General features: G+C 41.3%; 1 protein-coding gene across 1 annotated transcript; it reads left to right on the forward strand.

Moving 5' to 3' along the window:
* Positions 1-176: 176 nt before the first annotated feature.
* usp10 (ubiquitin specific peptidase 10) lies at positions 177-27,821 on the forward strand. Its single transcript, XM_079998180.1, has 15 exons — positions 177-347; positions 13,958-14,026; positions 14,472-14,517; positions 14,895-14,954; positions 16,474-17,688; positions 20,102-20,193; positions 21,088-21,197; positions 22,036-22,094; positions 22,180-22,283; positions 22,675-22,774; positions 23,177-23,357; positions 25,555-25,720; positions 26,507-26,651; positions 26,818-26,883; positions 27,152-27,821. The coding sequence occupies exons 1-15, from the start codon at positions 327-329 to the stop codon at positions 27,337-27,339; spliced, it is 2,622 nt and encodes an 873-aa protein (XP_079854306.1). The 5' UTR covers positions 177-326; the 3' UTR covers positions 27,340-27,821.

Below are 27,821 nucleotides of genomic sequence, written 5' to 3' on the forward strand. Positions count from 1 at the left end.
ACTCTTATTGTGACGTCCCACCGGAAGTCGCTCTGTGTTCTTCCGAGCCGCCTGTCAGTCCCGTGCCCACAGCGCGCTGGGGCTAGCTAACCGAGCAGGACGCTGGCGGACAGAAATGGCGGCGACGGTGAGGCAGCAGCAGCATGACGGGCTGTAAAAAGGATCCGAGGAGCAGTTGTCAGGGCGACGTCGGCCAAATGGAAGCGACGTCGAAGTAGGGCGCTGTTTGACAAACCATCATCACCGCCCGTCACGCCTTCCCCGGGAAGAGTTTTCGTCTTGTCTTTTGGGGGGTGGTGGGGGGAGAGAAAATCTTCACCGGGAGCATGGCTTCTCCCAGCAGCCAGGTGAGTTAGCTTAGCTTAGCTGATCTTAGCTAGCAGGCTAGCAGCTAGCCTTAGCCTCTCACGCTGTTTTTTTGTTTTTTTTTTGTGTGTTTTTTTTGTTTTGTTTTTAAGTTGGTTTGCTGAATCACGTTGCCCCCCCCCAAAATGTGCTACACACACGATATAACACGCAATGTGTATTGTGTCATTTGAAATTGACATTTTACATTTCCCCAGAGTATTTGGCAGCGCTCCCCTCCCGCTTCCCATTCAAACAGCAGCACGCTGACAGGCCCCGTCGGCCCCGTTCACCTCAAGTGGGAGCCCTACTACTGGAAATGAATGGGATATTTGAGCTACATTCGGTCAACGGTGCTGATATGCAGTTATATTAAATGGCAACGCTCTTTCTAAGAGGTGTCCCGTGAGCGCCAACACCCCCCCCCCCCGAAAAAGTGCTGCGTTTCTGTGCCTGGCCCACCTGCACCATGCTGCTGCAGGCCGCATCCACATTAAAACCCCCCACACGGTGCGAAGTACTCCGTGGTCATGAACAGATCGTAAGTTTATTAACACTCCATCAGCTGGTGTGGGGTACCGTGCGGCGTTATCAGACCATATTAGCAGCTTTGGATTGGTGGGATTTATGCAAACAGGGCCTCCCCCTCCGCCGAAAGGGGGCTGATCTCCACACTAGTTATGATCCATAAAAGCACTTTTCTCCATTGTGAGGTCAGAGATGTTCTTGCACTGTGTGTGTGTGTGTGTGTGTGTGTGTGTGTGTGTGTGTGTGTGTGTGTGTAAATGACGTGTGCGGGTTAGCAGATTGTATCTGTGCATGCTAGCTAACAAGTTGGTGTAGTGTTTCCAGGGAAAAGTTTGCCATCATGTGGACAAGCCTGTTTCTAGAGCATGCTCAGGCGTGCTTGTGTGTTTAGAGAGAGATTAAAAGTCGTTAACTAAACACACCTCGTCAGACCACATTGTCTGTTGGCTGTCAGTGATCTTTTGGTTTTTGACTCACAGGGGGTTCAAACTTTTCGTTGACAACTTACAAACTTATCAACAACTATCTGCTCGTTCACAAAAGTCTGGGATAGGTAAGAGTTCAAGGGGTTTGGGGCAGTGGAATCAAATATGACAATTACATTGTTCATCAGCTGGGTAAAATAGCCAGAATACCAATTAAGAGGAAAATTTAGGGCAAGGACAATTATTTGTCACACAAGTAATTTCCATTAACAATTTAATGGTCTTGGGTTTTTTTTTTTTGGTCCATTTTATGCTACAATAATAGTGAGAGAAAATTCCTTTCAATAATACAGGTAAAAGTTGCAGAAGAGGAATCTATTGGCATTAAACATTGGAGCATACAAATTCAGGTAGATAGTTAATTTGCCTCAACACAACGAATAGAGAACTCATAAAATTCACATTTTATTTATTCATTCCTTACATTGGTTTAAAAAATCCCCTTTCAAATTTGGATGGACACGTGATTGTGGAATCTTACTGTTTGTCAAAGATTTCCATCTCACCAAATAATTATAATGAAGCGGTTATCTAATAGTTGTGACAGCTCTACTCAAAAGTAAACTGCATCAAGCAGTGTCAAATAGAAACCAAAAAAGTTAAACTCAATGAAGTATTATGTTCTTGTTTAACCACACCTAAAAATAGGGGACCTTGTACAGTCTATTTGCAGAACTATGTAGAGTTTGAGTTTTTGAATGTAATAATGCTATGCATTGTGTTGCGTTAGTCATTCATGGTCCACAAAAAAAGTTTACAACATATTGATACTTGTCGCATATTCCGTGCAGCCATTTCGCTCATGGAATTGTGACCTTGGACTGGAAAGTGCACTTTATACTGTTCTTTTGCAATTTTTACACAGTCACCTAATGGGGAGTTGGCTCCTACTCTCTCAGAATTTGGAATGGCCAGTTAATTTCTGGAATGACAGTTTTTCACTTTCATCCTGATATCTTATGTTATATGTTCACCAAGATCACCACTAACAGTTTTCTTCCTCATACATTTTTCATATCATGCAGCCCTACTCTAGCGTCTTGCATAATAAATTACAATACGATGACTGTCAAACAGTGATTTCCTCTCACTATAATTATAACTGTTCCATCACCTAACATCTCTTGTGAGCATGCTTTAAATAGTGGTAATTCAGTGGTATGTATTGTGCATGGTGTTGTACGTTGAATGTATTGATCCGATTAAATACACAGGAATCATGACTAATCTGACTGAGCACAAAAAACAAGCAACATGCTGGTAGGTGAGCACCAACATTCATGACAGTGGCACTGTCAACAGTGAGTCTCTTGGATGGATTTGCTTAAGTCATGGGAAGATGATCAAGGAGTTAGATTGCTCTTCTGAAAATCTCCAATGCTTTAAATGCTAACCATTTGTTTTCTGGGAGGTTGGTGGGTGGGTCTTCAGGATTAGTATGTGCCATGCCAGATGATGGCAATGGTAGGGGGAACATCGAAAAGTCCAATTGAACCATTGAAAAAGTCCAAATGCCATTTCAGATTAGAGTATCAGTTTTGTGAGCAGGCTAAAACACCATGTGAGAGTGCTCAAGGAATGTTGATCCACTGGAAGTGTGTATTGTGACACCTGTCTGATGTTTCTGGTAGTTGTATGCAAGCTGGACAGTAGGGGAGAAGTTATCAAAGTAGTCATAGTGGAAAGAATCCAACCATAATTATTATTATTTTTTTTTCAGTATTCCCCCTCAATATAACAGAGCTTAAAGGGTTACTCTAGCTTGGAAAATCTGGGGGAGATTTGCCTTTTGTCTCTTACCCAGATTCAGAAATTAAATACCAATTTTGTTCTTGTGTATCCAGAACCGGGGTATTGATAGGCTACATGTAAGCTGTGTTAGCTCAATGCAAGCCAGCAATGGAGATAAACAAGCGCAGCTCCTATGAAATTTGGGAAATGCACCTTCCACCATCTCAAACGCAGAGTTGGTTAAGCAATACGTCTTGGCCCTTTATGACTAAAAATAAAAACTAAACCTTGTTTTAAATGCTGCTATATTCTGCCCTATTTTTGACTATCCATCTGCTGAGTGCAGTGATTATCAGCTGCCAGGTACCAGGGGTATGAACGGCAACGCTTATACCACTATAGTTCTGCCCCGCCCCCCCCCCCCCCCCCATGCTGTATTTGTATTTTTTTTTCTCGCCTCATGTTAATTAATTCTCGAGCTGCAACTGTTTTGGATTTTGGATCAACAGGTTTCGGCACCGATTAGTAATGCACAAAATTTAAATTCGTGACAGACTGTAGCTGAATTTTAGGAGACACATGGCCAAATACCGTGTTGTCTACCGTGGCAGTTCCGCCTGCCACATGCCACCCACGTGGCGTTTTCAGGGTCCTTTCAGGCACAGACACAGATGATGTGGTAGAATACCAACTTAGCGAGTGGGCTAGGTGGAACATGCCTGGTGTGTGTGCGTGTGTGTGTGTGTGTGGGGGGGGGTTTGATTGTTCTTAACGAGCAACAGATATACAGCCACACTTACCCTGGGCCCAATTACCTAGGCCCAGGACAGGTGTGGCTGCTCAAACCACACCACTCCCACACAACCCCACTGTTGCACTGTATTTTTGTCTTTTTTTTACCACTTCTAGAGCCGCCATAATTACACCACCCGATCACAAAATTTTTTTTTTTTTAAATCATCAGATTCCAGCAGCAGCAGTAAAACTGCATTTCGCTATGATGGTTAAATTTTGCAATTCATCCGGGGTTCACATGCGAGCGGAATCGTGGGGGGGGGGGGGCGACCTATACGGATCAACTACGTTCCGTTACCACTATTCTTAAATGTATATCTTAAAATTAAATTGTCTTGTCCTGGTCACTCTCTGTAGTTCTCACCCTGTAGAAGCATGGGGTGATGACGTCACTGTAGTGCATTGAAATCATACAAATGGCTCATGTCGTAATCCTCAGTTCAAATGAACGGCAAGGAAAGCTTAGTGTGGTACGTGTGGCATGCCTGTAGAAAGAGGCAAAGGGACATTCTTTCTGTTGTGATTGTATTAGCCATCCAGAGGCCATTGGATTACAGCTGGCTGTTTGTCGCTTATAGTGCCATTTCAGCATTGCAGGACCTTGTGTGGGGCCTCGTTTGCAAAGAGGTACATACGCTTGAGTTGCACTTTTCTGTGTCTGCCTTTTTATGTCTCAACGTTTAATGCGCTAGAGGATTAACAGTGTGGATAGTGAATTCATTATACCTTTTCTCCAGTGTTGTGGACAACTACCACTATAAAAAACAGAAAAGGATGGTACTTTTAAAACAAGTTCATCCAAATTACGACAGGTTTGTGGTGGTATGCACCAGGAGGTCTGGTCTGGTACTAAAGTGTTTTTGTTGTTTTTTCGCCCTCGAAAAAAAAAAACATGGATTGATTTTTCATAATAAACCACATTGTCAAAAAGTGAACTTAAATTTAGCTTTCTTGTTAATGGGTAGCATGTGCTGAGGCTTGCCAATTACAAGATGGGATTAAGTTAATTATAGACAGTAGGGGGAAGCAGGTTGTCTTCTCAGAGCAAGTACTTGCATCTAATGCGAGCATTGGCAAATGTTTTGACTATGCCATTAATGGTTTGGCCTAATACCTTCATTATTCTGTCATGCTAATGCATATTGTCATAAAACAATTCTAAACAATGGTTATTTTTCACAAATAAACTGAGTTTGTGTCTAAAGTAAATTTAATGACTACTTGCTTACAAGGTGAGCAGGTAGAACATCACTGTTCGGTACTTGTTTTTTTCTGAAGATTTTCAACACCAATCAAACAGTGAGGTACTTTCTTTGGCTTGCGGGGGTAATCTCTCTTGTATCCAAGGGATTTTGTGGTCACTAGGGTGTTATCTCACAGGTCTCCGCTTGTGAATGACGATTACCACAAGGAAATTTACAGGTCGATATAAAATATAAACTCAATCATTGACTGTCTTCCGTCCTGTGTTCAACAACGTCTGGAGAAACTTTCAGTTGGGCCACCAAGTCCACTCCCGCGCCTCATTTCAGCTTCGAGAGCCGTGCGCAAGGGGAGGGGACACTCCATTAAACACATGGGGGATTTCTTGTGTGTGTCCCTGATTATTAAGTATTTGTAGGGCTGTACTTGGCTCGGAATTTTGTCAGTCGAATCAGATTCGGCTGTTCAATGCGAATATGATCGGGGCGCATGGGAAGCTGTCTGTCTGGACGCAAAGGATTCACACATATAAAAATATATTTATACTTCCCCTTAGTTATTATTCCTAATTTAAATGTTATCCCTGTGCATTTTTGTAAGCTTTCTGTTTAATGTCGTTATTGTAATTCACAATGACTGACAAAAAAGGAATTCCCGTGGTACTGTAAAGCACACTGACTGACTAAAAAAGTGCAGTAGAGGTTATATGTTGCTTTTAACCGCGGTAAGAAACATTTCATACCGTCACAGCCCTATCTCCACACAATGTTTACTGTTCAGACTACAACCTTTATCTCTTCAGTGAGGGACACATGAAATGAGCAATGCATTCCATAGGACTTTCAGGAACTGGAAGTGCAAACATAACAAATGATGTGCCTGATTGTTGAACAGACAATTGAAATTTTTTATGGGAAACCATATTAGATCAACTTTTGATGCTTACATTCACATTGCCAGCTCGATGTGCAAGAGTCTGTTAAAAGTGATTCAATGCTGAGCAGTAAAACAGTTTGCCATATTTTCATCTAGTGCATTATTGGTTCATGTGCTAATTAATAATGGCTTAAGCCAAACTGAATTTAATGATTACTTCAGGGCTTTTATTTATCAAGTGTCTGTCTAGGAATCGTGCTGAAAGTTTGACAAGAAGTTAACTTTTTTTTTTAAATCCTTTACTAATCCCGCTGGGAAATTGCGGTTTCAGCAACAATTTACATCAAATAATAACCAATAATAATAAAGTAATGAAATAAAAATCGTAAAAATTAAAATTGCAATATATGAAAAAATGTGGAGATATGAATGGTGATATAGCAATGGCAATATTGCCATAAAATGTCAATATTCGCTAAACACAATGATAAACAACAAAATATAATACATTTTGGTTCTTGCATTACTCCACGTTGAGTGACCCCACCCCCGGGTATTTGTGCCAAATGGGGATCATTATCATCGCGTGTTGTCCTTGTGATGTCACAAAGCTGAGCTTTCCGGGGAGTTGCTGTCAGGAGTAAAAGGCAAATGTATACACATGCATGTGAGCGATTAAAAGAACAAAATAAAATAGCCACACAAAATGGGCAGTGTCGTTGTAACTAAAGCTGCTATCAACATGGTATGGGATTATGCCCCGGTTTCTAAGATGAATTTCTCCTTAATACTCTGTTTAGACTACATAATATTTGCCCAGATCTGGCTATCTCAGACAAATTTCTGAGCTCTGGGACAAATTGCTCCACATCGGCATCCTGCGCAGCGCATTTCCGCCACCGCCACTCGTATAGTTGGAACTGGTCTGCAACACGCTGGGACCTGTCGCAGACAGCTTTTTTTAACTATCCCATAGCTCCGGAGGTTTTCTAGCACGCTTGAAGCTCTGGGACAAAGCTTGTGTAGTTTTAAATAGCTCTAGAGCTCAGGGACACACGATCATGTAGTTAGGGGACAAATGTAGCAGCTAAGGAGCCAATAAGGGGAAACCAGGGGTGGAGTAATATAGAAGCGTATATGGAATCCAGTATATTGAAATAATGGAATGTCGGGTATTTTACTTGAACTTCACAGGTTTAGCACTTAATTTATAATAAAAATGTATGTTTATTATAATTAACCTCCATTTGAAGAAATTATCCATACAGTCAGTCAGTCTCCCCACCAGCCCCAACTCTAAATTTACTTATCCTTTTTTTCTTTTGTTGGCACAAAATAAATGAGCAGACATTCCACTACAACAGCAAACCTTTGTTCATTATAAAGCTCCATTTTGTTATTTGTTTACTTTTCGCAAAGTCAAATGGAGAATACCCAAGTCTCGTCAAGTCTTGCGCGCATTTGCGCGAAACAGCGGCTGTCTCAACTCTCCCGCCGAGTGTAGGATCATTAAGTGTAAACACCCCTATCTGGGATGTAACAAGTAGTTTGAACACTGCTACGTCCGCAAGACAAAAACAATTTAATTGTACAATTGTAGTGTGAACACCTCAGCGACGTCAGGTCATGTAGTCCGTGAGCAACTTAAGTGTGCTGGCAGATTTAGCATAAGCCATATGTCTGATAATAATAGGACATGAAATTTCAAGTTTGTACGCACGTATGTTTGTGCGGAGCATATATCTGGAAATTCCCCTAATACGTTCCCATGACAACTTTTTTCTGTTAAATTAACTTTGCTCTTGGGCAATATTTTTTCGCAAAAAAACCCCAACGTAATATTCAGTGAGCCACTGGCCAAAACCTTCCACAAAGCAGACCTGCCAACCTGCATGCATTTTTTTTGTACCAATCACGCAATTTTTGGTTAAAATACACATGTATGAACTGCCAGCTGAAACTACGCAAAAACAATATTATTGTAGTTTAATCACAAAAAAGAAATAAATACAAAACAATGACCGGTGACAGACTGATTAGTGTCAGATATATCTCATTGTGTGATGATCAAATTTACACGCCCCATAAAGTGCTCATGTACTTGTTGTACATGTACAACACGATATCGCGGATATGACAATATTCTGAAATTGTGTAGACGGCCTTAGATCGCTGTCACTACAGCGGAGCATCTGCTAGGGTTCATGGTGCACGAGCTCTGCTCGTGATAAAAAGTTGGACAGTCCCATTTTCTATTTTATTGGAACTCGGTGACCATTCCATATATTATTTATTAGAACTGAGGGACAGTTTTAGTGAATAATGAACACAATTAAACAGTGTCAAAATCGGCAATCCCACTATTGTGCTAACTGACGATTCAGCGGTGTTCCGTATTTGCCGCTGTTCTATCACGTGACCGTGATCAGATCACGCAATGTATTTGCCATTGACGTACAGCAGATATACCCAATGAGACCAAATACTAAGGAAATTTGAATTCTCCGATTGCAGATATAAACTCAAAATGATCAGACAACTATGTAAAATATATATTAACGTCTGTTTTATTATGAATAAACAGGTGAATGAAAATTGGAATCAGCCCAAATCAGAATCAGCAGGTAAGACCTCAGGGAAAAATCAGGAATCTGAACTGGCCAAGAAGATTGCAATCGGTGCGCCTCTAGTTTGTAAACATGTTCCGTAACTTAACAAGATGATGCATTTCAAGGGGTATACCCTGATGAGATTAATTAGTATACTGTATGTGGGTTTCTGTAGTAGCTCGCATACAATGTGATGAGCCTCGTTACGAGATGGCTAGAGTCGCTGCAGTATCTAGCGCCACAGACTCCCTGTTACACTATTTTTGTACTCAAAATGTTTTCCCAAGATTGGCAGGTCTGCACAAAGTTATGGCACACTTGTCGTGATTGATCCGGTCGTTTTGATATATGCCATGTATGTGACTCAAAAACTGGGAGGAGTAGCGCAGCGAAATATGGCTATAATCATGAGATGTGCATTCGCAAGGTAAATTCAATTTTTTGCACCTGATTTGGAAAGGCTCTCACCTGCCTATATAATGTCCCACAGTCCCCTGTCAGAGCAAAAACCAAGCCATGAAGTCAAAAGAATTGTCCGTAGACCCGTGAGACAGGATTGTGTCGAGGCACAGATCTGGGGAAGGATAAAAACGTAAAGGCTGCGGCATTGAAGGTCCCCACCAACACAGTGGTCTCCATCATTCTTTAATGGAAGAAGAAGAACAATAGTTTCCTCCTCGGCATCGAGAAGCCCCCGTTTTTTACACGCAGCAATGATTTTGTCATTTTTCCGGAAGCTTCCATCTACCTTAACTTCTTCCTGCTCTACTGGACATTTCATTCTCGAAACGCCCTGCGGCCCAAAAGCTCCCGTTGATACAATTACAACAAGATTGCAGATTGGTCTGTGCTTATTGATAAGACAAAATCTTAATCGATTAAATTCTTATTAGCTAGCAAGTAATCGATAGCCAATTAATTAACATCCCTAATGCCATTGTGTCCAAGACAGTTCATCTGCAAATGGAGTTCAAATTCTCAACCTGCATTGCCACTAATCACCAAGAACTGCTTGCAATAACTGTCCTGTGGAGAACCTGTGGGATGTCAAGAGCATAGCTTTTTAGTTATACAAGACCGCCACCAATCCTCCTCTTTGGAGAACGATCCTACCATGTTTTGATCTATAAACAACTAACAATTAATTCCCCAAGGGGGGGAGGGGGAATTACCGCGGGTGAGATAGATAATCGTAGACAAACAACAATCCTCGACAAAAGACAGAAACACCAGACGACATGTATTTTACAAAACATGATTAAGTTGATGAAAATTGGAACAGCCATTACGGCACATGGCCTCGTCCTGTGATACCTGTGGGGAAGGAGAGAGCGCGCGCGCACCAGTGAATGCAAGTGACTTGTACCAATTAGTTCTGATTTAGGCGGTCAGGCGGCCACAAACCCCAAGTGCTCACCCACGTAGCAGAGTGCGCATGGCGGGGGCACCCTTACATCAACCCACCTGCGGCAAACTGAGCCCCGCAAACATCCAGATGTGCGGCCCCTCCACGACCCCCGGCACCCGCTGCAGAGAAGCCGTGTAGCGGGAGTAAGGCGACCGCCACCTCCCACACAGCAACCCACATCCACGACGGTGAGCAGTCACCCAGGGGCCCTGGAAAGCACCCGGCGGGACTCTCCACAGCCCTGCTGGGTCACTGCAGGCCAGAAACCACCCAGCACCAGCGGCTGGGGGCCCACCCAGTTGCCCCCCGACCAACCGGCCTACACTCCAACAGTCAGACAATTATGGTAGAGTGGCCAGACGGAAGTCGCTTGGAGTTTGCCAAAAGGCAGGTAAAGAATTCTCAGACCAAGAGAAACAAGATTCTCTAGTCTGATGAAACCATGGTGAAAGATTGAACTCCTTGGCCTGAATTGCCAAGCGGCATGTTTGGGGGAAACCAGGCACCGCTCATCACCTTGCCAGTACCATCTGGACAGTGACGTATGGTAGTGATGGCATCATGCTGGTTATTTATTTTATTTTTTTCTGAGGCAGGGACTGGGGACTTAGTCAGGATCGATGGAAAGAGACGCATGGAAAAATGCACGCAGCTAAAATATCCTTGATTAAAAACCTGCTCCAGAGCGCTCAGGACCTCAGACTGGGGTGAAAGTTCACCTTCCAACAGACAAGGACCTAAGCACACTGCTAAGAAAACACTGGAATGGCTTCAGGACAAGTCTGTATGTCCTTGAGTGGCCCAACCGAGCCCGGACTCCAATTGAACTGAAGAGACCTAAAACTGGCCGTGCGGCGACGCTCCCCATCCAACTTCCCCGACCTTGAGAGCTTCTGCAGAGAAGAAGGTAGGGGGAAAACTCTGAATATACGGGTTTGCCAAGCTTGCAGCATCATTCCCAAGAGGGCTGCCATCGCTGCCAAAGGTGCATCGACAAAGTATTGAGTCGGAACTGAATACTTATGTAAATGTGATATTTCCATAATTATTTTTTTTAATATGCAAAAAAAATAAATCTACAAACCTAATTTTTCTTTGCCGTTGTGGGGTACATGTAAATATTTGAAACCGCTTCAATACAAATTTTCCGCAGTATCGATACCAGCTGCGCTTTCTCGCTCTTTTCTTTCTGACAGCGAGTGCCCACATAGCCCCGCCCCCTCTCACTCCTGTCTTCCTCTCGTCACTCCTCATTCGCTCCGAAGTTGTGGTACACTGTTAGGTAATTAAAGATGGCAAGTGCAGAACCTCTGCGACCATTTTCGGTTTCCAAGGAAAATAGCCGGACTGCTCTTTGGAAGTACTTTGTATTTGAGGCCAATGTAGAAGGAAAGGCAAAAGACACAAGCAAGCCCATATGCAAGCGATGCTACAGAGTAGTGCTAACACAACCAACTTAGCAAAGCACCTGAAGGACCGACATGTTTAATGCTTCAACGTCACTGAAGCATTAAACAAAATGGACCAGTAAACTGTTGATAAGTGTGTTGTACAGGCTCCCTGACTAATGGTGTCCCGGAGACGATAGAAAATGTGTTTGGGACGAACATAGATCTCCCGCGGGACGCTTCCGGATCGAAAGGGGAATTCGGGGATTTCATTGTTATTATTTGCCTGTTACTTACAAAATTACAAATTGGATTGACTGCGCATCGATAGCGATAGTATATATTTTTCTCCCCAATACAGGGGCTGACTACAACTGAGGGTCTCTTCTCTTGCTGTTAGAGGTTGCTTTGAGTTACATTACGTGTTCAAGCTCTAAAAATTTGTATTGGGCGAAGGTACGTTAGAACGTTATCAGTGTGTTCAAATGTTATCTTGTAAAATGTAGTACCTGAATAAATAGTTGATTTCATTGTAATAATTATATAATTCCTTGAAGGACATTTGTTTTCACGGCAACATAAAATAGATATTAGAGAGGGAATAATGCACTGTTGAACTTCCCAACACTAGTTCTAAGCAGCTTATAATACATAATTAAAACTATTAATGCCAATTTTTTAAGCGTATATTTAAAATAAAATAATTTATTTCCTAATCATTTGCATTGTATGTTTTTATGCAAATAACCACTACAGATGACAATAACAAAGTAAAAGGATAACATTTAGAACAATATTTTGATTGTGGGACGGTTTACATTCACTTTGGGACAGTTAAAGTTGTTTTTCGGGGCAGTGGTGAAAGTGTATAGGGGTGTCACTCACTCACCTCTGGAGAGCAGGTCTGCATATATAAGAATAGGAACTTCCATTAGATTCATGTATTTTATTTATTTATTTTACTAATTTGTTACTTGAAAATGCATAAGATTGCTCTGCTTTTCTTTTTACTTGCTCTTTAGTGCCTTTTGAATGTGACAATCTCAGAGGCTTTTAAACAAGTGCACTACCTCAAGAATATTGTTTTCATTAATGTAAAAATAAGTTACTAATGTTAACTAGAGTCATTCTGCTGTTCTCTGCTACAAGCCAATTAAAGGAAGTTGAACCTCGTCATGTTTTCCCATTCATTCACTCCATTGACGTTTCAGGAAAGAGTTTTAAGCCTGGAACCAAGACAACCAACTACAAGATGAATCGTGACTCATTGTCGACCGACTAATGGAGCCGATTATCTGCATTGTGATGAATTTTGATTTTCACGAGGCTGATAAACAAAATGGCAAACTGGACCTGTTATATGCTAATGTAAGGGATGCCTCTACAGGCCTGAGACAAGTGACATAAAAGGCCTCCTCAACAAGAAGAGAGCTTCAGGTCTGGTCACAAGGAAGAACTGAAGCGGGTGCAGAGGAACCCCAATGAGAGGCTGAACACAAGAGATGTGGAGCAGCGCGAGAGATTGTCGACTACAAGCGGGCTAACAACCTGCAACTGGCTGAAGATCTGGATAGGGCCAACGATTGTTTGTTTTTGTTAAACAATGTAATAGGGCAGTCCAGGGCCAGCCCTCCCGTTTGACAATATAGGCCGTCACCTAGCGTGCCATCCTGGGCACGGAGAGGGAGCGATTGGGGTGCAATTTGGGCACCAGTCTCCCACGCCGACGGTACCAAAGATGCGCGTGCCATCGATGTCGCGCCAGAACACTGTGTTAGTTTACTTCGCACGTCCCCTTAAGGAACGGAAACAAATGCATATGGAACGAACCTGTGCGTAATGTGGACACTTTTCTGCGACTCTCATACCCTCGTGGTAAGTCTACCATGGCTGGTTAGGACATTATGGCTAATAGTCAAAATCCTTGATTCAGAATAGGAATCTGAGTTTCACATCCGGAAACTCACAGTTGAGCTCTGTTTATCTGTGACTGGATTGCTTTGCTGCTCTTAATTTGAATTGTGACATCACAAAGATTAGATTTATTTGTTGCGCTTAGTTTTTGGGCAACATTTGTAGCTGTTCAAAATGTATAGCTTTTGTCGGCTCGATATTTAACATTGTGGCGACGGGATAAAATTGCCTGGCCTTTGGTTTATTATGTGTGTGCCTCCCACTGAGGACCGTGGGATGCTTGATAAATGCCGGTCAGATATAATCTGACTGCAGGCTTCTGTTGCCTCATGAAAACGGATGGTGAATGAATGTGTAAGTGAGAGGCTGATACATACCAATATCCGCCCATACAAACATCACTGTTACTTAATGCAAACTAATTGTTCATTTTTGTCTCACTGAAGAAACTTTTTTTTGTGAGTTTTGGCACTTGGGAGTTCCTACAGCCTCAAGTGGTTTAAAATGTAGTTCGATTTTTAGCCTCTTTGCTTGATTATTTTATCTAAATGTTATATTTGATTTCAGGATTTATTTTTTTATTGTTTTCTATGCCACAGCTTGTTTAAAATTGCTTTTAAGTTTCCTATTTAAACTTTGGTTCACTTATCTTATTTTTGTCATTTCTTCCCACAGTACATCTTCGGGGAGTTTAGCCCTGATGAAATCAATCAGTTCTTTGTAACTCCACGATGTTATGTTGAGGTAAGGTTAAGAAAGTCATTCATTAACTTTGACATTTTAGAACGTGTGCTTTAAATTGAATCTGTGCGTGCGTGCGTGCGTGCGTGCGTGCGTGCGTGCGTGTGTGTCAATATCGGCAGTTACATTTAAAATACTGTTCTTGAGAAAACTTTTTTCCCATGTATTTAGTTTTATACCATAGATATTTGACAGCCATTTTCTATTAATCTCCTTTTGCATAAGATTTTAAATCTCTTTTAAAGTGTCTTCAAAAACAGATTTCAGGGAAACGATATACATGTTACATATTCAAAGTTGACAATTTTTTTTTTTTAACGATTTTGAATTATGAACGAACAATTGAATTCTGAGAAATTTAGGAAGTCATTCAAAAGAAAATGTAATTCCAAGAACTGCAATTCATGTCTGAAGCGGTCATTTATTTTTATTTCTAATATTCTTATAGCTTCCTCCGTTCAATGACAAAGTCCCCTGTGTCAGTCAGTCTTCCGGTAAGTCCACTGCATGCACATTATTTTGCTCTACTTTTTTTTTTGTTTGTTTGTTTGTTTTTTTGCTATATAGTTTTGTGTCTCAGGAAACATAAAATATCTTCTAACTAAAGACGACACTGCCTACTCTGAGGTGCTAAATAAATGTGTTCCTTAATTTAATACTCATTTCACATTTGCGTTTCAAAAAATAACTTGAAGCCTGAGTTAGTTGGAATTGAGGCCAGGATAAACTGGTTCTGAGTGTTTGTAAAGGTAATATCCAAAGATAATATCGTCTTTCAGATATATTAAAGCCACCCGATATGCCGCCTTTTCAGTGGCAACCTCTTGCATATGACACTTAATCCTTACCTTGATTTGTATTGGTTATTTAGGAAGTCACTGCACTCCTGCTGTACCTTACATTATGGAGTCTATGAGACGGCAGGTTTGCGGTGAGTTTGGGGTCTGACGCTCTGTGGCTTGATTAGGTGTCGTACTTCTGCTTATAAACTCAAATTCAGTTTTTAACTGGTGGCTTTCTAAACTTTGCCCATATTTTCTGTCTCTTGCCTGTTTGTACAATCCATAGAGCTTTGCATGCTCTGACACTGTAAAGTACATTTCATTCTCTTGTTCAAACTCCTTTGCCCCCACTGCAGGGCTGTAATTTGAAGTCAGTGATTCCTTTATGAAAGCTAAGCAGCCCTGTCTTAACCAGACTGACAAGGGCATAGTTGTGTGGTTGCTAACATTTATGCACAGATTTAAACTTATATAGTTTAGGTTTTTTTTGTTTTTTTTTTAATGCATTCTACATACAGACTTGAACTGCTATTCCTATTATTGAACACTAACAGTGGGGCTTCTAATACCATAGAGGAAGTAATCATACTGTCTAACTATGGCTGGCAATACCTCGGCTGTGAAGTATGACCACTTAGCTGCATCATAGTGAAGTGCACTTGGATGATTTTTAACAGTCTTGCACTTACTAATGTTTTCCTTTTGTTCACTCTCTACTGGGCTCTACCTAATGCATACATTTTCGCTGTTTTAATCCAATATGCAACATATTGTTACTATGTGATAAGATACATTTAAAGGGATGGTTTTATGTTGTTTGGGCCCTCCATGTCCCTTTTTTGTTAATGTATTTTATTAAAAAAATCAAGATGAATCAATTTTATAAGTTTGTCTAAATCTTCATACACCCACTCCACACCCACAGGTAAATATATTGTCTCATTACTTACATTTTATCATGTTAATGCTTTAAAATTGTTTATTAAGTCATTGTTCTGAGTGCACTTGGGCTGATTGCTTGTGCCAGAACTCCAGAATATTTCTTACTTTTGGTTAAGTGATGTACATCTATATTTAGAAATGTCAATTTTCATAAGCAATAACGGTCTATGGGTATCTGTATTTAAAATGCTTTAGTAGACTTTCCACCTAATGTACACCATTGTTGAGTTGGTTCTGATATGAGTTTTTACAATTTAATTGATGGTTTTGCTTGACCTGAGTGAATTTCCTGTAGAACAAATGATAAATTAAGTTGATTGGGAAACAATGGCAGCAATTACGTCAAGTATTAAAACTCATCAGGAACCAACAGGTTTACAATGGTGTACTTCTACAAAACAAGAACATTTTCACTACTGATAAGTATAGAATGGTAATGCTTTTGAAAATTGACACTCCTAAATACAGATAGATGTCGTATTTCTAGGCCTAGATAACACAACTTTTCCTTTTTTTTTTTTCATGGACCTCTCTGAATGATAAAAATTCCAACCTAATCTTTTTGAGATTCCTAAGCAAATCACATCTTTATAAACACTACTTTTTTGTATCTGGAACCACTCAAATTACATTCCACTTTATTGATTCCTTGAGACACCGAATGATGTACCCATGCCGCCTGTCAAACCACGGCAAACTAACTGACTAAGCTGATGTTACCCACAGGAGAAGACTACCAGCACATTGAGTTTGGTGTGGATGAGGTGATGGCGTCTGATCCTGTCGGGGTAAAGGATTCTTTATACAAGGTATCGAGCACCCTCAATCCCCAGGCTCCAGAGTTCATCTTGGGCTGCCAGTCGGCCCAGAAGACCCAGCAATCCACTAAAGCAGCTGACATACCTGATGGAGTGCACTTCAACTCGCTGGATTGTCCTGACTCTGAGGCCTCAGCTGTTGACGATCACCAGGCTTGTCAGGACATGGATGGGGTCGCCGGCAGCCTTGGACCGCGAGAACGGAAGAAAAAGAAAAAACGACCACCAGGATACTACAACTACCTGGAAGGGTCAGCGGGGAACAACAGTGGTGGCGGCACAATTGCAGATGGGATGCCTGTGACGGGGCTAGTGAATGGACATGCACTGGGTGCCCCAAACCACAGTGTTGATGATGTGGTTGGCAAGGCGATATCAGGGCCTGAACTTTCCAACCCTGGCCTTCTCTCCTTGGTAACGACTGCAGTTGCCCCGGCCAATTTTGCCTCCACAACTACAGTCAATCAGAGGACTTGTGTTAGCCCTGATGTTTCTTCTTTGGACTTAATGAGCAGAGCTGCCTCTTTATCAGATGGTAACAATGCTACTTCCTCTTCTTCATCCTCTTCACAAAGCAGTGGAGTAACAGAAGGGCCCAGTACTGCAGATCAGCATCCAGATCATTTGGCGAGTCCTGTAGTTCTGGGCGGAGGTACACACAGCCCATGCCCCAAATCCCCTCTTCCTCCCTTGTCTGTGGCCAGCCTTCAGACCCCCTCAGCTACTGCAACTACTGAACAGGAGGTGGAGGAGGCCGTAGATATTGGTGTGGCCAATGGGCTAGCTGAATCTGATTCTGCTGTCAGTGCAGATGGACACAAAGATGACTGTGAGACCGGGGAACTCGTTCAGCCTGACTCCCCGGCCCAGCCAGCGACAGTAGAGCTGTCACTCACTCCTGTCCTTGCAGCTGCCCCTCCTACCAACCTCCTCAAATCCTGGGCTAGTCTTTTTCACAAATCCAAGCCTCTGCCTGGGGGCCCTCAGGCATTTGTGGAGGTGAAGAATGTTGTGGAAGTTGTGCCCCCCTCCCCTGCTGTGCCAGAGCAACCTGAAAAGGGTCGCGAAGTCAAAGAAAGCCCTGTCCATGTGTCAGAGGATCCTATGGCCCCCAAACTCGCAGGTAATATATTGTACTTGCAGTGTCCCTTCTAAAACAAAATACAAAAAATTTAAAGGGATGGTTTAACGTTGTTTGGGCTAACTTCTGTGTTTGTTGCGCTTGTAGCTACATACATCATTGCTTTATCTGCTATTGATTTGTTTTGTCTACTTTCCTTCCCTCTCTAACCACTAGGTGGCAGCATTGCAATAGTTATGGGCTGTCTATTCCCTGTACAACCTATGACCAAAGTTGTACACAAGTTTTACTTCTATGCCATTTTAAGTGGAGCAAAGCTTAGCTGTAACAGTTTAGCTTGATTTTTGCAGTTTATTGTTGTGTCATGAACTCCTTACCTTCTATTTTGCATTATGCATTCATTTTAATAAGAACTATTTGACACTAGGTGTTGGTAGCATAATAGCCATTTAATGGTTTACAAATGTTTATGTGCCGCTGTACCCCCCTGAAATACTACTAATCTTGAAAAATAGACATATCTGAATTTCCTTACTACTTATAAATAAAAGGATATACCCATCATGTGGGATGGGCAGTTGAATGAAAGTGCATTGAAAACAAGGTTTTCAGGTGAGGCCTATAAAAGTGAAAAGCTAAATGTTTATTTATTTTTTATGTAAAATGGTTGGTCCATTACTGTATCTCAGCTCTTAGTGTCTGTTCCGCATCTTATATACAGTTCAAGGGAATAAATTTCCTTACAGTGGAAAGAGTCAAGTTTCCACAGGAAGTCCCGAATCTAGACATAAGACTGATTCCGCTAGGTCAAATGGCCCAAAATAAACTACAATCTTTTGTTCAACCCAACCATGTCAGCTGAGGTCTGCATTAAATTGGAGATTTATTCCAGTCCTCCACAATGTGCTCTTTAAGTGGAGTGGCAGTGGAGTTTTGGGTTTATCTGTTTAATTTGAACAGAAGGTAAAGAAATGCAGTTGGCTTGGCTAAGACGACCTATTAATTATGCTTGTCCCTGGAGGCTTCTTTGCACTCTGGATCTTACAAGCTGTACTTGAGTATTTGAGTACACTTACACAGTATACATAAATAATCTTGTTGGGGTTTTCTCTGTTTATGTAAACCTGGCCAGTAGATGGGCATACTAGGTTCTATTTTGAATGACTGCCTCACTTGACAGGCGTGGCACATCTCCTTGCTCTTCCCAGCTGGTGGTGCCACTGTCCCATGAGGCACAATGAGCAAAGGGGCATTTGTGAGCTGTAGCCGCTTTTATATGTTGATCCCGCAATTCTGCCGTAAACATGACCCGTCAATATCACGGTTTTGCTTTTTACACTGAACCGAACAAAGGCGTCATAATGCTGCCCCCATGTGTGAGTTTAGATAGCATGCCGGCTTTCCCGGACTCTCAGACATGGATCTTGGGGCAAGACGTGTAACACACCAGCGCTGGCCTCTAGTGTGACGCGTCAGGGAGAGGACATCAACCTGGAGTGATCAATAGCTCATCACCTGGTTTCCACTAGCAGTAGAAGCCCTTCTTTTATTACCGTTATTAATTTTTCATATTTAATCCTTTTTTTAAGTTACAATAACCTTAAGAGCCGCAACTAAATCACCGGACCATCTGCGTTACATGCACCACCACGTCCAAATCCTCCATCTGCTTCCTCACGACAAGCACCAACAGCCTCCATGGAATAAATAAACAGAAAAAAATACTTTTATATCAAGCCACTGTTTTTATTTAAGCCATTTGAGTGCGATAATCCAAAGAATACTGCTGGCTCTGTCACTGCAGTGCAAAACTCAAGACCGACAGGCAGCCGCAGCAAACATGCACAGCCGAGTCGGCTCAGCTCCTACAAAACATCTGGCTGTTATTCCATCGCGCAGGACGGCACGCGGCTAATGCCGCGTACCGTTACCAGTGTTCTCTGCCTGGCTGCTGTCACGCTGTCGTCCACTCACATGACTTACGTTTTGCCATCATCCATGTCCATGTGGATGCAGCAGTCACGGTGGCACACACATAACAAGTCATCAAAATATCACACCCTTGTCCGGGCATGCTGGCTGCCCTTTCACATATGTATGTGACAAATAATCTCTTGAACTTGAACAAAGACGTCATTTAGGCTCTGTGACCACCTCCGCTGCCGGCTCAGCACTGGATCAAATGCCCCCCACGTTCCGTCTTCGTACCTTTTATACAGAGTGGTCAGGTGGAATAATGGCGCAACATTCGCACCTTGAACAGGCTGTGTAAAAGGGGCTGGTGTGATTTAGTTAATTTTGTTGTTTTTAACGTTCACGAACACAATTGCACAAAATCAATGTGGGAAATTAACCAATATTTTTTTTCCTATGCATTCACTGATACTTAAGGCACAGATGTACAATGTTGGACACATGTATGATACATGTTAAAGGAAACTGTTTTAATCCCCAGAACTTATTGAGAATGTGAAGTTGATACACAAACCAGTGTCTTTGCAACCGAGAGGACTGATCAACAAGGGAAACTGGTGCTATATCAACGCTGTATCCTTTTATTCAGTAATCATCCCAAATGGCTTATTGTTAACACTCTGTATTATGTGTCTAGGCTAGCGTACTTTTTTTTTTCCATTGTTATATTTGAAATTCATTCATTCAACCTTTATTCATTCTCAAATTATTGAGGGCATGCCCTCATTTACAGTGATGACAGGAGTACATCAGAATAAACTGTTAAATACACACACAAACACAAACAACAGAACAGTCAAAAATAACTGTCACTAGTAATAATTCTTAGGGTGGTATAAAACTCAATCTAGAGGTTTAAGAGTGGAGGGAGAGGCGTGTCTATAGAAAACATCACCATAATCCAAAACAGACAAGACAGCCTTCAATTACCCGCTTTCTACTGAATATAGGAAAATTAGCTTTGTTTCTGTACAAATATCCAATTTGTTGGAAATATGGTTTACATTGTTTCATGATGCCAGGTCTCATGCTGTTTGACAAGAGTTGAGAGTAAAACGATACTGTACTGACTGAAATTTTCATTGCTAGGTTTTAATCACGCGGCATAAGGGGAAGCCAGGAAAATGCCACAGACCTTTGCTATTCATGATTATGTTTAATCAAGCCATTTTACACAGAGATAATTAAAAAGACTTTTACCCCAGTGTGATGGCAACGTGGAAAAATGTAATTGTCAGGAATAATTTTGCATTTTGCTGTGATACAATCATGACAGAATGTCAGATACACTTTTTTTAGATACACTTAAAAAAAATGTATATTTTTTCCTAATGCAAGGTCTAAAGATTGTACATTACTTTTGATGCACTCTAATCATTGTTTGGGGAGAATGTGATTTAACATGTTTTTTTTTTCTTTGTTTTAATACTGTAAACAAACATTTCCTCTTAACTCTGGAGTGCTCAGACCCTGCAGGCTCTGATTGCATGTCCCCCAATGTATCACCTCATGAAGTCCATTCCTCTGCATAATGAAACACAGAGACCATGCACCTCCACACCCATGATAGACAACTTGTAAGTACCAAGCTCACTGATTGGCTATCGGTATTTTTTGCAGATTAGGGATGCACATTTTTCTACTTTTAACTTTGATCAAGTATCTTGTTAAATTATTATACTTTGCACTTCGCAAATAATGAATAGTTATTGGTAATATAGCAAAATAGATGCTATTGCTATGTTACTATTACTATGTAAGTATTTGTCTCCCACAGTAAAGGCATTTTAACAAAGTACTACATAGAATATAAAAGGATAGGTTATATTTGGTTTTCAAAATAAACCATACCACCACTTGATAAGTGAATAAAGATTACAATTTATTTTGCAGGTCAACACCAATATTTTTATTTTCACAGCAAACAAATAGATGTTATCAGAAATTATTTCTTCAAGCAGAAACTTTAGACTAGCACTCTCTGAAATTGAGTGAATATAAAATGCCAAAGCCTAGAAAGCAGTGTTAATTCATCTCATAATTTTCACCATTTAATGATTTTTTTTTTTATATATGAAATGTCCATAACATGCTCTGGGGCCTGTAGTTTTTTTTTTTTTTGTTTGTTTGTTTTCCCTTTCAGCCCCTCTTTCAGGATTTTGCCAAATTTTCAGTGCTGTTTATTGTCTCCACTCAAGTTCTAAGAACAAGGATGTACTGTAGGCCTTTGTGGGTTTTTATGTATTTTCTTCTTTCCAAGTGAAATTACTTTTGTCTTCAGGCAGATGGTTCAATGTGATAATCACCAAAGAGTAATGTGTTAATCACCTGCATCCCTAGTGCAAATTCTCACAACTGTTAATCTAACTGTTTGTCAACAACCTTGCCTCATTTTGTTTTCTCTGTACCTTCCAGTGTGAGGCTGGTAAACGAGTTCAACAACATGCCAGTACCATCTAAAGCGAAACAACAAGGTAAGAATGTTGACTGCATGCAGTAGTAAAATTGCGATTTCTGCTGGTGTCGTTAGGATGTCCTGTTTAACCTCTACATCCGCAGCTGCCGGTGACAAGGTGATGAAAGACATTCGACCAGGTGTTCCCTTCGAGCCAACGTACATCTACAGACTCCTCACTCTCATCAAATCAAGTCTTTCTGAGAAGGTATGTTGTTGTTGAAGTTATGTCTCGGCAATGACAGAATCGCTGCAAACAGCAATTCTTATCTGCAAACCGTTTCAAGTTGTGTTCGGGAACATTTAGTCGCTGAACAGTATGTGCCCCCCAGTGCAGGTATTTGTCAATATACACAGAAAACCTCATGAGACACACTGACCAAAACCTGAATCATGGTAAAAATGAAATTAGACTTAATATTAAGAAAATTAGTTTTTGAGCATTTTTCAAGGGGTTTTATCTTATCTCACCTGTCAAGAATGAGTCTTATTATCTCTCTCTCTCTCTCTTGTGTCTGTGTGTTTTGCATACGAGTCAGACCATGCACTATGGACAACATATTTTAATTGGTGATGATGACTGTGTGCTGTGCTCTCAGGGCCGACAAGAAGATGCAGAGGAGTACCTTGGCTTTACCCTCAACGGACTGCACGAGGAGATGCTAGCATTGAAAAGATTAATCTTGCCTCAGGAAGAGAGTAAGCACTTTGTGTTGCCGTTGAGAATACAAGGATCAGGATCTAGACTGTTAACAGCTCCATTGGCTTTCCTTGCCTTGATTTATGCTAATGGAGATGGCAATACGATATGTGCTACAGCAATACAGGGGTCACAATTCAATTAAAAGCAATACTGTCAAAAGTTTAGCTGTTTTAAAAGACTGATCAATAATCCTTGAGAACAATACAAATACAATCTTTATGGATACAATGTGCTACTTTCATATCCACCCCATTCTCCACAAATTAAATATTGACACATAAATGCAAACAAAGAAATAAAAGTCTCCAAATGTATGAATATAAACTTTCACCCATATTTAACTACATAACACATAAGTACTCTAGAGTCTTAAACCGTTTACTGTTTGAATTTAACAGAAGCTCCCACGCCCAATGGCCCCGAGGCTCAGCCAGGTCCGGAGGAAGATGCTGCTGATAAGGAGGATGAGGGGAGTGATGATGAGTGGGAGCAGGTTGGCCCCCGAAACAAGACCTCCATCACACGCCAGGCAGACTTTATCCGCACACCCATCACTGACATATTTGGTGGACACATTAGGTATGCAAACAGTTTTCAGTGACTAAGGTTTTGTTATTCAATCTAAATCTTAAAAATGGCCATGGTTGTTGACACCCACCATTTTTTTTTCTCCATTAAAGGAGGATTTTGTCAGATTCTCTAGCGTTTCTTGCTGTTTACAGTGATTAAACAACCTTAAATTGCAATAAATATATAAATTTCCCCTCCCTGCAAGCGTATGAGGCTAACCCTTGAGTCCAATTCACTGTTGGAACCACTTAAATTCACCTGCAGAGAATGAGGCCTGGTCAGGATAACATCTATTCCTATTTATCACTATTCATTTGAATCATAATTTTTGTTTTATCAGTTATCAATTGACCTCTGCATATGTAGCACTTGCATCTCAGTGTTTGGTAAAAGGGAGATGGATTAAGAAAGTTATTACAATTCAAGGGCTGTTCACTCACCGTGTAAACAGCTGGAGGTGCAACACTGGAGAATCTTACACAGTGCTCCTTTAACCAGTCTGTTGACAAGCCACTGAGTATTTTTTTCCTTCGCCGCTCAGCTTCTTTTCCTCAATTCTAAATCTCAGAACTATGGTTGCAGTTCCGACCTTGCTTCTCTTTTCGTTGGCAGCGTCACAATAGCGCAGGGTAATGCATAGGAACAAGACCATCACAGTGCCATTATTATCCTAGTAGGCTGACTGTCTTTGTGGTACAGCCTCTGGTTCCAGCTTTCAACCTCTGTTTACGGTGCTATCACAAACAGCGCTGCTCCACGGTGCCTCCAGCACCGCAGCTCCTCTGGAATAACACACTGTGCTTCGCCTTGGGTCAGCAGCCTCAACAGCAGGGCACAGGGCAGACGTTCACAAATAATCACAAAAGTAGCTGAAAGTTAAGAACTTGCGAGGGAGTAGCCAGCCTAAATAACATGCTCCGTGAGGTTCTAGTCTGGCATGCTCCAGGGCAGCACTGGTTGCCCATATTTTCTCTATTTTTGCCAGCCACCTGCGGGGATATGAAGTACCGGGGTGTTTTTTATCAAGTGATGCAATCAGATTAACATGGAATTAATAAAAGAAAAGGTATGCCTTGGAGAGGAATCCCTTTTGTTGAGGGGGCAATGTGTCATAACTGTCTTTCAATTATGAAATCTTTCAATTTATCGTTTTGGAAATAGGCTAATAGACATGTGTAATGAAACATTCATATTTCTCTATAGTGCATTTCCCCACCATAAATAACAAATGTGTTCTTCTAAAGTTAATTTTCATTGAACGCATTCGGTTTTTATCATAACTTAATGCCTCTAGTTTCTGCTTTCACACTTCATGTTTTGATTGGAATGCTGACATAAATGTAGTCTATGTTCAAAATGTTAGGCCTCAATCTGTTCCCCTCCCAGCTGCTCCCACAAATTCTCAATAAGACCCAGCTGATTTTAGGGGTCTGGTCTGCCTCCCCTGAGTGACTTCAGGCAAAGAGTAAGCAAGTTGTTCTTCCTTCAACTGCCAAAAACTAATCAGTCCTGAATGAGTTTGAAATAGGCTGCCAGTATCGTTGGCTAGATGTGGTCAGGATACTTTTAGTTTCAGCCCTTTTGTTTCTTAATGATGCCGATCATCATGAATCACAAATTAGTTTAGTATGACTTCTAAACCACAGGAAGCACTTGCTGTATCTTTGAAAATGGCAGCACCACTATTTTAACAAAACTCCTATAACAATATGCCAAATCACTACTGTGTGTCGACCCCAAGAAGTACACTATTTACTATCAAGAACATCAAACAAAATCCAACATTTATATACACAATATATTATATAACACATTTTCCCTTTCCTAATTATTCTATCTAAAACTATCAAGACAGTCATCGGACAGAGGATGGCCCAAATAAAAAAAAAAAAAAAGTAATAATAAAATAAATTTTTGGTGAACTACATTCCATGGATCTTTATCCATGGAATCACATCTCCTGTCTATAGGATGAAACATACTTTTTTTTTTTTTTTATTGGTCTTAAATTGAATTAGTCATGGTGGATCTGAACTGTTTTTTAAAGGATCTCTCCTTAATCAATTAGAGTACAGAATGTCAAGACTACTTGCCGTGGGTGTGGATCTTCTTTAATGTCAACTTTAACAGACGGTCGTATGGATTACCACCTCAACATGACAACCTTTTTGTTGTCTCTCCCCCCCCGCCCCCCCCCCCCCCCCAGATCGGTGGTTTATCAACAGAACTCTAAGGAGTCAGCCACTCTACAGCCCTTCTTCACCCTTCAGCTGGACATCCAGTCAGAGAAGATTCGCACTGTTCAGGAGGCGCTGGAAACCTTGGTGGCGCGAGAGTCGGTCCAGGGCTACACTTCAAAAACTAAGCAGGAGGTGTGTGTGTGTCTGCTCTTAAGATACCATTTAGATTGTCATGTTTATCGGTGTGATTTTCATTCTGTGTTTATAACTTTGTTGATTACCAGAAAAAAAAAAACCCTCAATGAAAAACAGATCAACACAATAAAATAACATTTTTGCCTGCTGCAGCAAATTATGGTCATCGGAAGAATAAGTATTGTAAACTGCTGTGACTTTGAAGTGTAAAAACATAAAAGTAAATAAGTTGAAACCATCGTTGGTCCTTTTCTACATCGCATTGATTTATATTTTCAACAGTTGCTGATTCCAGCTACGTAGTTTGTTATGCATTGATCAGTAACTTTGAACACGTGTTCCAATAAATCTATATGTTGTTCGAAGTGCAAGTTGTTGAGTGCATCGAGTGAGAAAATGCTTCCAGTGTTTTGACAACTCTTGTGGGTCAGAACATCTGCTCTACAGCTGAGTGTCTGCACTGGGTTTTGTTACAGATGGACCCATTTTTCTAGTTGAGTTTATCCACAGTGTTTCAGACATGGCGAAGTTGGGAGCGCAGTCAACTTTGTCTTAAGCACTCGAATCACAGGCCCCAATCAAATTTGAGTCTTCCCTTAAAGCGGCTTCTGGGTTTCAGAATGTTGAGTGCTTGTTGAAATGTCTGTTCTGTTCCTGTTATATTCTTTCTTTCTCTCTTCTTTTGTTTCTATCGAAGATCAACTTTAAAGATTAATTTGCCTGCTTTTAAGGGCAACATCTTTGTCCCGCTGTAATTCCATTGCAATGTTGTTTTTTCCCCAGATCGAGATCAGTCGGAGAGTGACTCTGGAAGAGCTGCCCCCAGTGCTGGTGCTCCACCTCAAGAGGTTTGTGTTTGAAAAGACTGGAGGCTGCCAGAAACTGGTCAAGAACATTGACTACCCTGTTGACCTGGAAATCAGCAAAGGTATGGACCCCTTCAAGTTGAGTGTATTTAATATTTTCAGTTTATTTTAAGTACGTACTCTTCACTCCATGGCGTACGTACTCGTCACTCCATGGCTGTCACTTTTGTTAACTAGACCAATTTAGGTCAATTCTGATTTTCATTCTCACGATCAATTTTGTTTTAGACCTCTTGTCCACTGGAGTGAGGAGCAAAGTTGTGAAAGGCCAAAGAACTTACAGGCTGTTTGCAGGTATGTTTGGAAATCTGCATGGTTACCTTAAGGGCTGACTTAGTATTTATCTTGTGAAATGTCTCATGATGTATGGTATGAGATATGTGATTCCAAGTCTGATATATACTTAAACTGACCATGTAGTTGAACATGACTGACTTCATATTGTATAATATTTGACCTTGGATGTATACCGGGATTTTGCACACCATTTTTGCGATTGTTGCAACCAAAAACGCATAAGAGCTCGTTTTGATTCTCTATTCAATCGCTGTGACCTCGACAGTTGTCTATCACCACGGAAACAGCGCGACAGGCGGCCATTACACTACGGATGTCTTCCACATTGGTCTAAACGGCTGGCTGCGCATCGACGACCAGGCAGTGAAGGTCATCAACCAGTACCACGTGGTGAAGCAGACCGCCGAGCGCACCGCCTACTTGCTGTACTACCGCCGGGTGGACCTGCTGTAGATGTCACACACACACACGAAAAAATGCCCACGTATACATGTGCATACATAAGAATGGTCACCTTTCTACAGTCACAAAGACACACACCCACACACACACACACACACGCGCGCGCACACACACGAAAAAATGCACTCGACGACACTCACAGATGTACATTTTCATATACACACATACATACATACATACACACACACACACACACACACACACACACACACCAAACTAATGAACAGGAACACTGCCCAACTGCTCTTGCAAGATTTTTTTTCTCTCCCCTACTTGTCCCTGCTTTCCAGAGAACCAGCTTTTCCTTCACATAGTTCCTTGTCTCCCCCGTTATTTTTATTTTTCTTGACGGTGAGAAGCAAGCTGCATTCAAAGAGTTGAGAGTTCCCAGTGACTGCTTTCTTTCTCTGTGCACCACTGCTGTTTTTTTTCTTTTTAAATGACTCCGAAAGGAGGGACTGCTTTGGTATGGA

Source organism: Zeus faber (assembly GCF_960531495.2).
Source record: "Zeus faber genome assembly, chromosome: 3".
Classification (NCBI taxonomy): Eukaryota; Metazoa; Chordata; class Actinopteri; order Zeiformes; family Zeidae; genus Zeus; species Zeus faber.